We start from the raw sequence: 17841 nt of genomic DNA on the forward strand, positions 1-17841 counted from the left end.
CACTAAATAATCTTCAAATCATCCAGATAGGGTGAGCCATCTGTTTCCTGCAAGGACCCTGGCTTAGTATTAGCATCCCTGTCTGCCTTTGTGGAAACATAAACTCAGGGAGGTCAGCAAGTCATACAAGGTCACAAGCTGTATCTCCCCTACAGGTGTAGAAATAGGACAATGAAATCTGTAGCTCCCAACATTAATAAATTAGCAAATGTAGACAGTAGTATACCCTGTTAGTATGTCAAATAATTTCTGAATGTGAGTTGTAACATGGCCTTTGTTAGTTTCTTATATGTCAGGGGCATTGTGCCTTCCATTTAAAGTATGTTTATTCAGTTGTTTTTTCATTTTGGTACTTGATGCCTTTTAGAGGAAGTTGTTAAATAGAGTGAAAATGGCCTCTGAATTTAATACCCCCATGATATTTTTGTCTTCCTACCTTGCTATTTTTCAGATCGACATGAAGTTATCTCCAAAGAAATACTGGAGCTAGACCCATGGGAAAACCAGTGGAATGTTGTAGCCATTGATGTCCTCATGCATGACAGTTACGATGTCTGCCTGGTGGCCAGGATGAACCCCCGAGACCTCATCCCCCCACCTTCAGATTTGGTGGAAGAAGGCAATGAGCACTGAAGTCAGTGTTTGCTGTAGGACCTCCTGCTACGTCTGCACAGGAGGCATTAGGAATGGAGAGAGCCACAGGCCCCAGCCAGTCACCCTGGACATGTGTGTTGCAGGCATAGCGGTCCATGTGCATAGCAGCGTGTGCTTGGTGCTGTGATAGGGAGTGAGCAGAGTCTGTGCTCAGGGACCTCCAGTCGGCTAGGATGGACAAGACATTACAAGGCCAAGTGTGGCGACAGCACAGGAAGAACACAGGGTGAGTGCCATAGGAATCGGGTGATGGAGGGACCTCATGCTGCTGGGACTCAAGGACTGCACTGTCAAGGAGCAGGCCTTTCACCAGGGCCTTGGAGGATGAGGAAGAAGCAGTCCCATGGGTGCAGCTGATGGGGACATCACAGAAACAGCTGAGCAAAGGCCCAGAGCTGGGTCAGGTTGCCGGGGCCATAGGCTCTGCTACTAAGGTTGGAAAAGAAGGTTGCAGATAAGTGACCAACACCTGGAAAAGCAAAGACTGTGGACCTGGTCTCTGAGCAGGGGAGTTATCTCAACATCCTGTGATGTTAAAGAAGACTTCTCTCTCTGCTCTGTTCTGGTTTCAGTCTTACAAAGGCTTTCTATTCTCGTGTATGATACTCTTCTACTGCAACAACATTGCCCAAAACGGGGCTAGCCGTGGACCACAAGTTGCCAACAGCTCAGGCACTCAAGCCCAACCACAGTGAGCAGAGAGGAACTCCACCCTGGGCCAGGGCAGTGCCAGGGACAGAGATGGGGAGCCCTGCTACCCTGGCCCACTCAGGCTGGCACACAGTGCCCTGGACAACACTTATCCAAGCTGCCCTTGGCCGGCTCTCAAGTGCATATGACCTTCTGGACACTGGCCCTGGCTGCATGCAACTGGCCTAGGCCACCCATAGTCCAGGCCCTGGAGTGAAGGAGAGAGGAAGCATATCCTTTTGGCTACCTGCCGCCTGCCCTCTTACCCAGCCTTTGCAATATCTTCCCCAAGACTGGAAGGTAGGGATGGAGCTGCCTGCTTCGGCCCCTGGTTGAGCATCATCAGAAAACAGGCACTCCCAAAATATGCTTTAGGGCTGACATGTAAATGACACGTGGGAAATCCATCTATTTTCCTGGCCATCCATACTCTTGGAAGCACAATGGATTCAAAGAATGCATTTTGGTAGCTTCTCCAGAGTTTCCCAGTGCACGGGACTCTTGCTTACACAGGAGTGGTCAGCAAATTCCCTAGAATTTTCCCAGAAGGAGACAATGCTAGATCGAGATGGCTCTTCTCTGGTGCAGAGCTGTGTGGCCATGATGCCCATCAGCCCATGTCGCCAGATTCCAGCGAGAGGCTACACCAGGCAGAAGAGCCAGGTCCATGGAAACTGGAGCCAGTTGGAAACCTGCTTCTGCCACCACCCAGGGGGTCCACTTAGACCAGCGCAGGTTGTCCCCAAGTAGGCCAGGCTCTAGGAGGGCAGGGGCCGTGTCTGTCACTTTGCACCTTGCAACTGTGCTACTCGAAGCCCGTGGTGAGCAAAGTGTGCTTGTAGGCAGTGAGGCGCAAACACATTCTCTGTGTTTATACAGAGGGTTCTAAGAACACTACTCACGTGAGTTCAAATGAGCTGATCCTTCTCCACAATCTGTGGATTATTTTTCTTGCTGCAAAGGCAGAGCAGTTCTGGGAGTGGGCTGTGCTGGCCATGGAAGCCATGGTTGCAGAGAGCCCCCCACAGGTCTGTTTCCCCAACTTCCTCTTAGCAGAACCACGGTGCCTGCTGCACACACACACTAGAAGCTGCCACATTTCCGTGTGTCAAGGAGGCCTGGTCAGCGCGTCGTGATCCATCTTCTAGAGGCACTGGGTTCAAGATCTCGGCCCTGGTGCCAGCGTTGCTACTTAGCCAGCCGTGTGATCTTGGCCAAAAATAACCTTTTCTAAAGCCTCATTTTCCCCAAATGAAGAAAAATCATTTCTAGGGTTGGTGTGAGGACCGAGTGAGAAAGTGCTGAGCACAGTCCCTGTTCGATACTAAGACAATAAACATCCTTCACCTGCCATTATTTCTAGTAGCATCGTCATTGTAGTCTGCATTTCCCAAAGCATGGTGCCCACAACAACCAGTACTTGTGATTATAGGGGAGCCGTGCATGTGGTGTGAGGGGGTTCTTAGCTCCCCAGACCCAGCCACTCAGGCCCTCCAGGTGGTGTGCAGGTAAACAAGCAAGCCTTCGCTTTAGTGTCTATTTTAAGCCCGAGGTGCTTTTTGTCTGACTTTCATATTTGTAATTAAAAACAAGATGTCTCTGCCCTCCTGCTGGCAGATATTGTCAGAGATTCGGCTTTGAATTCCTACCGCTCCTTTCCTCATCTCAGCTGACGGCTGTCCCAGTATCTCAGTGGAGGACTCTCAGAAAACATGGACTCTTCGTGAGGCAGGACTTCCGGACACTGAGCAGCACACCACAGTAGGGAAATGATCTGGAGGCTGAGGCTGGCAAGAGATGGCAGCCATCAGCCCAGCCCCGTCTGGTCTGCATCCGCCAAGAAAGCGCCACTGTTCTCACTGATCGACTTTACGATGAGCAAATGCTTTCAGTTTGAACTTACAAAATATAAATGTACGATAATGAATAATCACTTTTACTGTTTTTCATATTGCAATTCCATGTAGATTTCTCTTGAAGAAGGGACTTCTGTGCCCAGCAAGTACTGAGCATCCCGGGGAGGGCAGGGAGGGATGTCCCGCCAGAAGATCACAGGGAGCAAGCAAGGCCCAGAGGCCAGGACGTGTGAGGTGGGAAGGGGGACAGGAGGTGACCCTGCTTCCAGGACGGTTGAAACACAGGAGGATGTCAGGAAAAAGAGATGAGGCCAATCACGAAAGGCCTTGAATGCCACACCAAAGAGTCGGTTGCTGCCTTGGCACCTCGGTTTCAGGCAAGTAAGTCCTTCAGGAACAACCCTCCAGGGTGCAGTGTGGATGGGCAGGGTGAGAGCAGACACGGGCAGGAGTCCCTGTCACCGAAGCTGAACTAACCTGGTAACCGCGAGGTTAGGACAGCAAGTCCATTGCACAGAAACAGAGGGTGTGCGTGGTTTGCTAGCAGAGTCAGAGAGCAGGGAGATGCTGGGAGCTTTACCACAGGAGAATGGCCAGTCACCCAAAACCAAAACCCAGAAAACGTTTTCAGGGGTCCTGCCCCCTCCACCAGTGACCCTTAAAGACAGCCACCAACCAGATGGCTTCAGCCGTTCACACCGGCCCCAGCTGGGAGTCATCAAGAGAGAAAAGAGGGTTTGGGGTGTAGTTGACTCACCCCACTTCTTTGCCAGCCCTAGCGGCCCCAGCTGGCCCCATCCTTGTTTGCAACAACAAGGAGGCTGTCCCAGCTCATCAGGAAGTCCTGCATGAAGCGGTCACAGAAGCCACTGCTTGTACCATAGCTAGCTTAACAGGCCATGTGGAATAGTCTCGGCCAAAGGGATCTAGAGGGAAATCTCTGGAGGGACTTTTGGAAGGGTTTTCTCTGCCAAGTCTTTTCAAGTCTGTGTGCCACTGGGGCTGCAGCCACTGCCCTGCGGTGACAAGGAGACAAACAGAGACAGCTGCAGTTGACCCATAGATGGGGACCAGCTGGGGGCATGGAGAGACCCAAGTCCTGGATAACACGCTGAAGCCACGGAATGAACCAGCCATGGGACTTTTTGCCACATGCCACTTGTTTCAATAAATGTTCCCTAAGTTCAGACTTCCCTGAGTTACTTGCAGCCCAAGATTTCCCAACACTCCAACCCTCCCCCACCAAAGCCACTTGCTCTTGGGGTGACATTTGCTAGCCCCGCCCAAGGGGAGGACTCAAACAGTCCAGTTGCTGGGATATCTGAGAGTGTCTTCATTCCCTCTGTGAGGGGAGTTCTGCATGCCTGGCCGATGGTTTCCGAGCTATCTCTCCAGTATTTTCCTCTCAAAACTCCAGTGTTTTTGTTTCCTACTAATCCCACCCGCCACCTGTTTTTGTGAATAAAATGTTCTGGGGGCACAGCCGCGCTCACCATGTACGTTTTGTCTACGGCTTTCCGGCTGCAGCAGCAGACCCAAGGAGCTGCGATGGAGACCTCCAGCCCGTGAAGCCCAGAATATTTACCATCTGGTCCTTCACAGAAAAGGTTTGCCAACTTCCAGTGCCTTCCATCAGATTCCCTTGACGAGAAATACTGAGCTAAGGAAATACATCCCTTATAAAGGAAAATAGATGCCTAGTCTTTTGTTTTCACATATATACCATGGTTCTCTTCCATTCTGCTTTTACTCAGCAATATGGCTAAAAGAGAGGGCTTCACTTTCTTTTTTATGGGCCATATCGCACCTTATCACAGGTGTGACCTAATTTCTCTAACAGATCACCCAGGGATGGGGATTTCACAGTTGTTCCCTCCAGCTGTTACTTGAAGGGGTAGGGATCTGACCTGCTCTATTGCTGTGAGCTGTGGCACCCAATTCCAGACTGGCGGTTGTTTGGAAAGTGGGCTTTGCACGGCACTTAGGTTCTCTGTGGAGGCCGGGAGCCTGGGAGACAGATGTAGGGGCGTGCCCGGCTGTGCTGCATGTGGTCTCAAGCCACTCAGTGGCATCTGAGCTTATGGAGAGACATGGCAGGTAGCAGCCAAGTTAGGAAGCAGAGTGGATTCATGCAAAGGCTGGTCTGAGCCGCACTGAAGGGCTCACGAGGAGGGCACCCAGTCAGCACCGAGAGGGGCACCTGATGTGTGAGCATGATCACAGCCCACGTGGGAGGCCAGGCACCTCCCTCAGCATTGAAAGACCCAGCAGTGGGTCATCTCCAAGGGCCAGTGCAGCACAGGAAAAATGAGGTCAGAAAGAGCAACCGAAGCTTCTGGTGCCACACCAAACCTGAGGCTCTTCACCCCCAAGGGCACTTCCTTTGAGTCAGAGGCATGGTCTAAGGCCCAGCAGTGGCAATGATCGCTGGTTTCTCTGCCTTTGCAATGCTGTGGGTCTCCAGAACCATATTCTAAGGGGAGCAAGCCGACTCTGTGTCTGTAGCATCTGAGGGGCGGGACCTGAGAGGACGGATGAGGGAGAGGGCAGGATCAGGACATCCCATGGCACAGATCTGACAGCTCCGGCCCAGATGGAGCCACTCTCCCCCTTTCTCCACTTGGCACATTGGAGGGCTCAGCCCTGAGCTAGCGGGAGGCCCCTTGCCACCAAGGAGCTACTCAGAGGGGAGCCGCGCGAGGAGGATCAGAACTCACCCGCAGTGGGGAACCTGGTCTTTCTCACTTTTCTTGAGCCAGGGCTGAGCTGGGCAGAGATCCGTGATGCAGGGCCCTGCCCTCCACAAGTTCACGTTCTAGAGGAGAGACGAATGCATATACAGCAAAGGACATCTTATGAGGGGTTGGAGTCTACACATTTTGCACTCACTCTGCCCAAGTGGTTTCCAATCATTATGTGCACAACTTTCAGCCGGAAAAAAAGTCACTGGCTGGCTCAGTGGGTAGAGCACGTGACTCTTGATCTCAGGGTTGTGAGTTCTAGCCCCACATTGGGCATAGAGATTAGTTAAAATACCAGCACACATACTCTCTAATCGCCACCAAGCCCTACCAAAAAAAGTTTTCTGTCTCAAAAGCAGACCCATGCAAGCACCACCTTGCTGGCCTCTCTCATGGCCCAGAACCCCAGGTGCAGGTAGCTGGGTGCAGAGAAAGCGGGGCCAACCAGTTCCCATCCCAGCCCCCACACCCTGCTGTGTGGCCTTGGGCACCCCTCATCCCCTCTCCTACCTTTCTGGTCCCTACCTAGACAGTGGGACTAATCATTTCTACTCCACTTGCAGGGTGTTGGAGAATCGAATGAAATGAAGTGCATATCCCCCCTTGGAGGAGAAAATTTCGTAACCTGGGGGAGTGACCCTGGGGCCTCTCTCTACCCACAGCTCTCCAGGGCCACATCCCACACCACCCACCTTATGTGACCTGAAACCTCTCTGCCTCAGTTTCTCAGTCTGCGAAAGAAGGGTGAGAAAGAATAGCATCGGTCTCAGGATAGCTGTGAAGACCAGACGTTTGGACCAGACCGTTGTTCAGAGCTATGAAGAGATTAGAACAGTCTTCTGTTGCTCTGATTTCTCCAGCTCCCCCCACAGCACCAAGAACTCTTCACTCTTGCGACACACTCTTGCTGAGTATCTACCATGGTCCATGCACTGCTCTGGGAACTCCCCTCTTCAGTCTCTCCAGAACATAGAAAGCTAAGCCAAAGGAAAAAAATAAATAAAAATCAGAGCATCATTAACCCCGGAGAGGAAAGCTAGCCACACCTTACCAAGGCTCAGCTATGACTGGTGTTTACATCAGTTTACAAGAACGCAAAGCCTGAGCTGGAATTAATGACTAGGAAGGGAATAGGGGCAGGGACATGGGTGAGGACAGGGACGAAAGATCCTCAACAAGCAGGCACCCTCCACTCCTGTGCCGGGTGTTCTCCATTATTGCAGGAAAGGGCCTTCCATGCCCGAGTCACTGAAGAGCCTCGGCAGGGCAGCGCCTGGTTCTCAGGAGCTAATGGGCCCACAGTTTGGAGGCCCTTGAACAGCAAAACTCAGAGCTGGCCTGGATGCACCACAGGCCCAACCTCTCACCCGCCAGAAGGGGGACCCCAGGCCCAAGCTGGGAAGGACTCTTGCAAGGCTACACCAGGAGCTCGTGGCAGAACCAAACACAACCCACTCAGCTGACCCCGGTCCCCTCCCCACTCGCTCTTGTGCATGCACTTGGTGGAGAACGTCACTGCTTAAAGACCACGAAACAGCACCAGGTGTGGCCCTCGGGGCCTCTCTGAGCCTCTGTTGCCCCATCTGTAAAATGGGGGTATAGTAGTAAGCAACCCTTAGGGTATGGGGGTTAAAAGCACGCATGTAGATGAAGCGCCTAGGGGAATATTGGCTCACCTAAAAGTTAGGGGTCTGCATTACCATTAATTATCGTTAATTCCTCTACCAGGAAGAGACAATCTCTGTGGTGCAATGTCAAGTGAAAAAGGCAAGATGGAGAACTAAGTATATAACCCGGTTCCATTGGCGGGATGTGGACAAGGCCATGAGCACCACCACACATGTCTGTGTACATGTATGCATGTGTGTGAGTGTTTATGAGAATGTTATGTGTGTATGCAGACGCATGTGTATATGTGTATAAGAGCGTGTGTGCCTATAATGTGTGTATGGTGGTGTGTGTGTATATATATGTATGAGTGTGTCCTGTAAGGGTGAATACAAACCTAAAACTAAAGAAATTGAGTCTTATCTGGTGCATGACAGGAAAACCAGACCCTCTCCCACACTTCAGCATTTCCTTTAGAAAAGTTGACATTGTAAATGCTATATCTCTGTCTCCTTGAGATGTATGTAAATCTCTCTCTTTTTTTTTTAAGTTTATTTATTTAGAGAGAGAGAGCAAGAAAGCAGGGGACAGAGAGAGAGAGAGAGGGAGAGAGAGAATCCTAAGCAGGCTCCACACTGCCAGCACGGAGCCCCATGTGGGGCTCGAACTCACAAACTGTGAGTTCATGACCTGAACCCAAATCAAGAGTTGGACACCCAACCAACTGAGCCACCCAGGTGCCTGGTATGTCACTCTCTTTTAAAGTTTAATAAGGGGGTGCCTGGATGGCTCAGTTGGTTGAGCATAAGACTCCTGACTTCTGCTCAGGTCATGATCTCAGAGATCATGAGATTGAGTCCTGCATCAGGCTCTGCACTGACAGCATGGAGCCTGCTTGGGATTCTCTCTCTCTCTCTCTCTCTCTCTCTCTCTCTCTCAAAAATTAAAAATAAAAAAAAAAGCTAAATAAGGAGGCACCTACCTGGCTCAGTCAGAAGAGCATGTGACTCTTAATCACAGGGTTGTGAGTTCGAGCCCCACATTGGGTGTAGAGATGACAAAAAAAAAATAAATAAATAAAATAAACTTTTTAAAAATAAATAAAAGCTAAATAAGCTTCTTGATGGTTTTGCATCCTGGGACTGGCTTTCTCAGAGTCAAGCCTCCCTCTCTAAAATGTAAACATTCAGAAGGTTGGTGCCTGTCCCCCCTCTTGCCAGGTCCCAGGACACAACTGCCTGCTTGTCAAAGGATGGGAGGAATTTCACTTTTCCTCTGGGTAAAGACAACTAGCACGTGGGCAATGGCTTGTGTCTGCCAGGCTGTATAAAAAGGTAAGCTGTTGTTTTCTTCTTTGCAACCTCTTTAGCGGATTACCCATGATGCATGCAGTCTGGTTCAATGCTTATTCAATAACAAAACTGTTTTCTTTCTCTTCTATCTTCATGGAGAGGTTTTCTGGGTTGGCAAGAGATTTTAATTATTTTCCCAGCGGTATGTGCATGTGTATACGACTGAGTGTGTGTGTATACACGTGTGTGTGCCTGGGTGTATATGTAGGCATTGGGGGGGCGTGGGGGTATATAGCAAGATTCCTAAGAAGCTGGTACACTGCACCCCTCCAGGACTCTGGAACTGGGAGACTGTGGTCAGACAGGGAAGGGAGAAACCAAATGTTTTTTTAAATTTTGTTTTAACGTTTACTCATTTTTGAGAGACAGAGAGAACAGAGCGTGAGCTGGGGAGGAGCAGAGAGAGAGGGAGACATAGAATCCAAAGCAGGCTCCAGACTCTGAGCTGTCAGCACAGAGCCCGAGCCGGGGCTGGAACTCATGGACCACAGGATCACGACCTGAGCCGAAGTCAGATGCTTAACCAACCGAGTCACCCAGGTGCCCCTGAAACCAAATTTTTTCTATATACTCTGTGTGGCAATTGAACTAAGTACATGCATTGTCTTTCAGAAAAAGACATAATTTCCAGTCACTTTGCACCGTCTGCAGTAGGGTTTTCTCTATATGACTAATGACAGTTAACCCAACCACAGCTTCCTACGGGCCCTACATCCTTCAGTCATTTAACCTCCAAAGCACTTGGCAGACCTGCCAGCCAATCACTGCTGCTGTGATCACTCCCATTTTAGAGACAGGAAAGCTGATGCTTGTCCAAAGTCAGGGGGGTGGGGGCACACCGGGGTGTGGAGTCACACCCAGACCTGTCTCTGTGTGCCAACCACGTGCCCAGTGTCCCTCCAGCGCAGGGGTCCGAGTGGCGGCACCCACAGCTGGTCCCTGGGGACCTACAGCCCTCAGTCCTGCGTCCCTGGCTCTCTCCCCTGGGAGCCACCCAGCCAGACTCCCCGCCCCCCACCCCCCGTCAGGGCTTTCGTCTCGCAGGATTCCGCCGCCCCCGCCCAGCCCCAGTCTCTCCTACAGCGGCTGCGGCTGCGGGTCAGACAGGACCCGGGTCAGACAGGCGGGGTGTGAAACTCAGGGCAGTCAGGACTCAAGGGCCAAGAACACTGATTACATCAGGCTCCCCCGAGGAGGGAGGTCGAGCTGCCAAACGGATTGCTCTTTGGTCCACTTAAACCCAGGAAGGATGAAGGATGGTAGCAAATGGAGCCGGAAAACAGGACCACCTGGAAAACGGCCTTGGACCTGGTGGCTCCAGCCGCAGCCTTCGGGTCACTGTCCCGTGGACAAGGGCTGCCCCGCCCAGGCGTCAGGTGCCAGCTAGCCAGGGCCGCCTCCTTCAGCGCCACCATCAGGGGGGCTCACCCTGCTTTTAGGGTCAAGGCCACGCCCCTCCTGGGGCGCCAGCCCCGACCCACCCTCCTTGCCCCTCTCCGGGAGGCCGCGTTTCCCAACGTTGCGGCCGCGAACCGGGCGAGGATGTCAGGGAAGCAGCTCCTCCCCCTGGTGGCCGGACCCAACAACTGCCTGCGTTGAGGCGGTGGGCCCCCCCCCCCCCGCCCCCGCCCCCGCCCCCGGGACCAGGCTCCCTCCCCAGGCCCTGGCAGGGCCTGCTCCCGACACAACCCGGACAGCAGGGATCCGGAGAAGCAGGAACCGCATCGGCAAAGTCCCTTAGACCTGGTTTAGAAACAGGGTACCTAAAGAAGGTCTACAAAACGATAAGCAAAAAAAAGCAGGGGGGGTGGGCGGGGGGGATGAGCAGCCGAGAAGACACCACTCCTCACCCCTCCTTTGGCAGAAAGCAGACAAGAGCGCCATCCTGACCCGGCCTGGCCGGGACCCTCTGCCGCGTGGAGCACCTCAAGGCAGCCTCTTTGGAGAATGGCTTGGCATTACTTGGTAAAGCTGAAGGTGCAAACGCCCTGCCACCCTCGCAGATGCAGAGGGAAGAAACCCTTGCCCCCAGGCCAAGGGAGGTGTAAGCATGCGCGCCAGGCATTCACAGCAGCGTTTTCTGTAATAACTGGGAAGGTGTCAGAAAATGAACCCAGCGCCCCTCAACAGAAGAATGGATGGCTACTCTAGGTGCATTCGTGCAACGGAACCATCTGCAGAAATTACAACAAACCAGAATACACACATCTGTGTGGATAAACCTCAGAAACATAACATTGAATGACAACAAACATGTAGCCGGATTATAGATCCCACATGAAACCACAGCATAAAACATGCGAAATGATGCTGTGTATGAGTTAGTGATGTGTACGGATGTAATAAAGTAAATAACATGGATGACAAAGATTCACAATGACCTCAGACAGGGTTATGTGTAGGGAGAGAGAGAAACGCGATGGAGAAAGGCCCAAAGCTGACTTCGGTTTCATCAGAATGTCTCCAGGACCTCAAGGATTCCCAACCAAGTAGGAGGCAACATCAGGATTTGTTCTAGCCCTGTGATCTTCACACAGATATCTGTTACATTGTTCTCTATTCTTTCCTACATGTTTCCAATATATTTTATAAAGAGCCACACAGCACTCCATGGTTCTAACCCCAGCTCCCGCACCACTGGCTGTGTGGCCTTGGCCCAGTCACTTAACCTGTCTGAATCTGAGCTTCCTTATCTGTATCAGGAAAATAGTAAAAGCTACCCTGTCAGGAGAAATGAAGGAGTCGGGGCCTGGGTGGCTCAGTCAGTTAAGTGTCCAACTCTTGACTTTGGCTCAGGTCATGATCTCATGGTTCATGGGTATGAGCCCCACATTGGGCTCTACACTGACAGTGCAGATATATATATATATGATATATATGATATATATATCACGATATATTTCCATTCTGCCATCAATCAACACATAGTTTCCAGTTTGGGAAACTGTTATGAAGGGTGCTATGAACACTTTGTCCATGTCCTTTGGTGAACATATGCAATCATTTCTCTTGAGTATCTTCCTAGGAGTGGAATCTCTGAGTCATAGCATAGGTGTATGTGTAGCTTAAGGTAAACTGTTTTCCAAAACGGTCACACCAATTTCCACACCCATCAACAATGTACCAGAGGTCCTATGGCTCCATGAGCTCACTGTCCCTTGCTGTTATCAGACTTGTTCATTAGCTAGTCTGGCACATGAGTGGTGATAAGGCAGCTTTGAAAAACCTAGCTCCAGGGGCGCCTGGGTGGCGCAGTCGGTTAAGCGTCCGACTTCAGCTAGGTCACGATCTCGCGGTCCGTGAGTTCGAGCCCTGCGTCAGGCTCTGGGCTGATGGCTCAGAGCCTGGAGCCTGTTTCCGATTCTGTGTCTCCCTCTCTCTCTGCCCCTCCCCCGTTCATGCTCTGTCTCTCTCTGTCCCCCGCCAAAAAATAAATAAATGTTGAAAAAAAAATTAAAAAAAAAAAAAAGAAAAACCTAGCTCCATGCCAAAACACACATAATCCAATTTAAAAAATGGGCAGAAGACATACATAGACATTTCTCCAAAGAAGACATACATGTGGCCAGCAGACACATGAAAAGATGTTCATCATCACTCATTATCAGGGAAATATAAATCAAAACTACAATGAGAGACCACCTCACACCTGTCAGAATGGCTAAAACCAACAACACAAGAAACAACAGGTGTTGGTGAGGATGTAGAGAAAAAGGAACTCTTGTGCACTGCGGGTGGGAGTGCAAACTGGCGTAGCCACTCTGGAAAACAGTATGGAGGTTCCTCAAAAAATTAAAAATAGAATTACTTTATGATCCAGTAACTGCAGTACTGGGTACTTACCCAAAGAAAACAAAAACACTAACTCAAAAAGATATATGTACTTTAAAAAATTTTTTTCCAATGTTTATTTTTGAGAGATAGAGAGACAGAGTGTGACCAGGGTAGGGGCAGAGACAGAGACATACACAGAGGAAAAAGGTTCCAGGCTCTGAGCTGTCAGCACAGAGCCCGACGTGGGGCTCGAACTCACGAGCGGTGAGATCATGACCTGAGCCGAAGTCGGATGCTTAATTGACTGATCCACCTGGGCACCCCCAGACTCTTAATTGCAGAAAACAAACCGGCAGCTACCAGAGGGGAGGTGAATGGGGGGATGGGTTAAATGAGTGATGGGGATTCAGGAGTGCACTTGTCATGATGAGCCATCGGGTGATGTATGGAACTGTTAAATCAATGTATTGTACACCTGAAACTAATATGACACGATATGTTAACTATACTGGTATTTAAAATTAAATTTAATTAAATGTTTAAAAATAGCTCCATAACATGTCAAAGGTCACAAGGAGCCCCCTAAAAAAAGGCCCCATTGTCCAAAGATGGGAATATTTGAGCATTAAAAAGAATTATTATAATTGATTAAAACCCATCAAATAAAAATTCACAAGTTTATAAGGATAATCAAAATAAGGGAAAGCAAAAATAAATCTAATTTGCCACTATTGAGTATCAACTCCTTATTTTCAAAATTATTACGGGGCATAATTAAGCGTGATTCCCGACTTACCGATACAAACTGGAATTCCGGGTTACCAAGGAACTCCAGCTGATGTGGGAAAGCTCTTCTTTGCAGAAGCATTCCATTTATAAATGTGGAAGTAGGGACAGCTTTAAAATCACAATTGAAATAACTGATCCAGGCTACAATCATCAATGAATGCCAAAGCCATGGGGTGATAGCCACAGGCTGACAAAGTCTCATCCCCTAGGGAAAAATCCAGAGGAAAAATATACCTTATAAGGGAGAGCAAGCTGTCATTATCTGGACCCACTTATCAGTAAGAGCAAAACAAGCAGACATTCTGTGCCATCTGACATGATACGGAATGAAGTACCCAGCACCACCTGTGAAGGATTCTTGCCAAAAATGTTGTAACTACATCCAATACATCCTTCAATATAACTTTAAGTTGTTAGGAAACAAAAAATGGAGAAGCAGTTAATACAATACCTCAGGGGAGCAAGCAGATCAATCCAGAGAAAGGGACTTTCTACAGGAAAACTGGCCCCATCTCTTCCACGGGTCCGTGGCACAGGGAAAACTACAAGGAGGAGGGGCTTGAATTGCTTCACTGATTGTTCTCTGGTCCACAGCAGCTCTCTGGCATCCTTGGCCACCCAGGCTGAACTTCTCAGAGGTAAATACGAGTTGGCCCCGTGGATCTTCAAAAACAGTTTTGGAAGTATGAGTCATTGCTGGTGGAACACTTCATTTATCCCTAACATGAGAGAATAAAGATTTTCTAGTAAGCATAATTCCTAGGCCAACAGTATTCAACTGTCATGCTGGAAAATGCATTAAGTCACATATGTGACTTGATCAGAGTAAAGTGCACTGTGAGAGGTCTGTCAGTAATGATTTGCTTTATTTAAATCAGATCGAACTCATCATTTGCACTTTAAAAGTGGCTTCTTGGGAGGGAATGAAGGTGTTACAGGGAGTACCAGGAAGGTACAAACAAGACACTGCGTACAAGGTACAACTGTTGTACAAGGTACAACCCAAGGGACTGCTTGCAATAGAACTACTACCGGTCAGAGACATCCCAGCAGAGAACAACATTGGGACTAGCTGTTCTGGGGGTTCAGGGTTTATCCTGTGATCAACACACTTTTGTATAACGGGACTTGAATATATGCAAAATACACCTTACAATCCCCTGTAAGAAGGACTAACTACTGTACCAAACTGAAAGCCCCCTTTTAGGTCTCGTGGTCATCACTGTGACTGTCATATGCTTCCTTATGCTTGCCTGGGGCTTAGCTCACTCTCACTTTTCTGTCTTTCCCTCGGAACGGATCATCTCAATTGTTCTATCTTTATGTTTGTTGATTCTTCCTCCCACCTGTTGAAATCTGTTATTGAGCTCCTCTGGTGGAGTTTTCATTTCTGTTACTGTATTTGTTTTTTTACTCTGTAATTTCTATGTTTGTAATTTGTAGCTCTTTATTGGTATTTTCTATTTGGTAAGACAGTGTTCGCATACTTTCCTTTAATTCTTCAGACATGCTTTAACTCTTTGTACATGTTTTGGAAAAGCACATTTAAAGTTTTTGTGTAAGGAGGCATTCAGATGGATAAAAAAAAAAAAACACATGAAAAGATGCTCAACATCACTCATCATCAGGGAAATACAAATCAAAACCACAATGAGATACCACCTCATATCTGTCAGGATGACTAAAATTAACAACACAGGAAACAACAGGTGTTGGCGAGGATGCGGAGAAACGAGAACCCTCTTGCACTGTTGGTGGGAATGCAAACTGGTGCAGCCACTCTGGAAAACAGTATGGAGTTTCCTCAAAAAGTTAAAAATAGAATTACCCAATGATCCAGCAATTGCACTACTAGGTATTTACCCAAAGAATTCAAAAATAGAGATTTGAAGAGGCACATACACCCCAGTGTTTATAGCAGCATTATTAACAATAGCCAAACTATGGAAAGAGCCCAAGTGTCCATCAACTGATGAATGGATAAAGAAGATGTGGTGTGTGTGTGTGTGTGTGTGTGTGTGTGTGTGTGTGTGTGTGTGATGGAATATTACTGAGCCATGAAAAAGAATGAAATCTTACCATTTGAAACAACATGGATGGAACTAGAGTGTATTATGCTAAGCGAAATCAGTTACAGAAAGACAAATACCATATGATTTCCCTCATATGTGGAATTTAGGAATCAAAACAGATGAACATATGGGAAGGGGAAAACAGAGAGAGGGAAGCAAACCATAAGAGACTCTTAATGGTAGACAACAGACTGAGGGTTGATGGAGAGAGGTGGGTGGGGGATGGGCGAAATGAGGTGATGGGTATTAAGGAGGGCACTTGTTTTGATGCCTTTCTCATGTGTTATATGTAAGTGATGAATCACTAAATTCTACTCTTGAAACCAATATTACACTATATGTTAACTAACTAGAATTTAAATTAAAATTTGGAGGAAAAAAATTAAAACATAAAAAGAACCCTTACCTCACACTTCACACTGTACATAAAATCATTTTCCAGTGGGTCAAAGACCTAACTACAAAACATAAAACAATAAAAATTCAAAATATAAGAGAAAATCTTCATTCTTTTGAGGTATGCAAAAAAATTTTTTTAAACACTAAACTTACAGAAGTACAGAAACACGAACTATAATATAGAAGATTTATAAATTCTTCTTCATTGAATTTAAGAACTTCTCTGTTTATTAACAGATATCACCAAGAAGTGAAAACTCAAGTCACAGAACAGAATTATGTTCACAATAATAGAGCCAAAAATAAGGAAATCCTGCAAATTAACAAGAAAAAACAACCCTGAAAATTTCACGTAAAAAAGACCAACGATTTGGACAGACATTTCATAACCAGATAATAAACCCATGAAAGGGTGATCAACATCATTAGCCATCTAGGCTAATTCAAATTAAAACTACAATGAGAGATCACAACATGACCACTAGAATGAATACAATTTAAAGGAGAAAAAAGGTAAAACCAAGGGTAGATAACCGTACAGATCAACAGAAACTCTCGTTCACTGCTCATGGGAGTATAAACTTCTAGAATCACTTTGGAAGTCTGTTTGGCAGTTGTGACATGACCATATGATAAGCGATTCCATTTCTAGATACCAATGAAAAAGCATAGATACATGCAGCAAAAGACATGTACAAGTGGGTTCATAGCAACATTGTCCAATATAGTAAAAGATGAAAAGCAAACCAAATGTTCCACAACAATAAAATGAGTAAGAAATTGTGCTATATGGTACAATAGAATACTACCAGTAACGAAAAAGAACAAGGTCTTACTACATGGAGCATGGATGAACATCACAGGTGCAATGTTGAATGAGAGAGCAGAGACAAGAGAATCCATATTGTTTAATTCTATCTACATGAAATTCTAAAACAAGTAAAACTAATATATAATGGGGCGCCTGGGTGGCGCAGTCGGTTAAGCGTCCGACTTCAGCCAGGTCACAATCTCGCGGTCCGTGAGTTCGAGCCCCGCGTCGGGCTCTGGGCTGATGGCTCAGAGCCTGGAGCCTGTTTCTGATTCTGTGTCTCCCTCTCTCTCTGCCCCTCCCCCGTTCATGCTCTGTCTCTCTCTGTCTCAAAAATAAATAAACATTAAAAAAAATTAAAAAAAAAACTAATATATAATGATAGAAGTCAAAATAGTGGTTCTATTTGGTGAGAAAGTCATGACTGGAAGGGTGCATAAGAGAGGCTTCTAGATGTTGGTGAATTAGATCTGATCATGGTTAACAAGTGTGTATGTAAGTAAAATTTATTGAGCTGGACACAGATTTGTGTATCTTATAGTATGTATGCTGTACCTTACTAATAAAGCAAACACACGGACAGGAGCACCTGGGTAGCTCAGTTGGTTGAGCACCAGACTCCGGCTCAGGTCATGGTCTCACGGTCTGTGAGTTCGAGCCTGGCGTCGGGTTCTGTGCTGACAGCTCAGAGCCTGGAGCCTGCTTCAGATTCTGTGTCTCCCTTTCTGTCTCTGCCCCACCCCTGCTCATGCTCTGTCTCTCTCTGTGTCTCAAAAATAAATAAATGTTAAAAAAGTTTTAAAGCAAACACACTGACAAATAAATGAATCATTTAAAGATACATACATACATACATACATACATACATAAATGTCATTGTGTATTAAGTCCAACATCTAGGCTTCCTCAGGGACAGCTTTTATGGATTGCTTCTGCTTACTGTGTATGGGCCATATTTTCTTTCTTTCTTTCTTTCTTTTCTTTCTTTCTTTCTTTCTTTCTTTCTTTCTTTCTTTCTTTCTCTTTTTTTTCTTCCTTTTTTTCGGGGCATGTTTTCAAATCCACATTGAAAACTGGACATTTTAAATAATATAA

At 47.5% G+C, this 17841-nt stretch overlaps 1 protein-coding gene and 2 long non-coding RNA genes across 7 annotated transcripts in view; 1 reads left to right on the top strand and 2 right to left on the bottom strand.

Moving 5' to 3' along the window:
• KBTBD12 (kelch repeat and BTB domain containing 12) overlaps positions 1-2697 on the top strand; it is an 82854-nt gene extending 80157 nt beyond the window's left edge. For all 5 annotated transcript variants that reach the window (XM_025921601.2, XM_086697279.1, XM_086697280.1 and 2 more), the window contains one exon: positions 452-2697. In XM_025921601.2, coding sequence (XP_025777386.1) covers positions 452-633 — 182 coding nt within the window. In that variant the 3' untranslated portion in view covers positions 634-2697. The remainder of the gene's footprint in view (positions 1-451) is intronic.
• Positions 2698-3729: 1032 nt separating this feature from the next.
• LOC147583440 (uncharacterized) lies at positions 3730-7001 on the bottom strand. The gene is made up of 3 exons (XR_015248205.1): positions 6634-7001; positions 5918-6015; positions 3730-5722 (listed from the first exon to the last, which is right to left on the bottom strand). It is a non-coding gene; the product is annotated as an uncharacterized LOC147583440 (long non-coding RNA).
• Positions 7002-12860: 5859 nt separating this feature from the next.
• Positions 12861-16087, bottom strand: LOC147583441 (uncharacterized). Its single transcript, XR_015243113.1, has 4 exons — positions 15943-16087; positions 15127-15245; positions 13916-14183; positions 12861-13669 (listed from the first exon to the last, which is right to left on the bottom strand). It is a non-coding gene; the product is annotated as an uncharacterized LOC147583441 (long non-coding RNA).
• Positions 16088-17841: the final 1754 nt, after the last annotated feature.

The sequence above is a fragment of the Puma concolor genome, chromosome A2, assembly GCF_028749965.1.
Source record: "Puma concolor isolate L17-30 chromosome A2, mPumCon1.1.hap2, whole genome shotgun sequence".
NCBI classification, from domain to species: domain Eukaryota; kingdom Metazoa; phylum Chordata; class Mammalia; order Carnivora; family Felidae; genus Puma; species Puma concolor.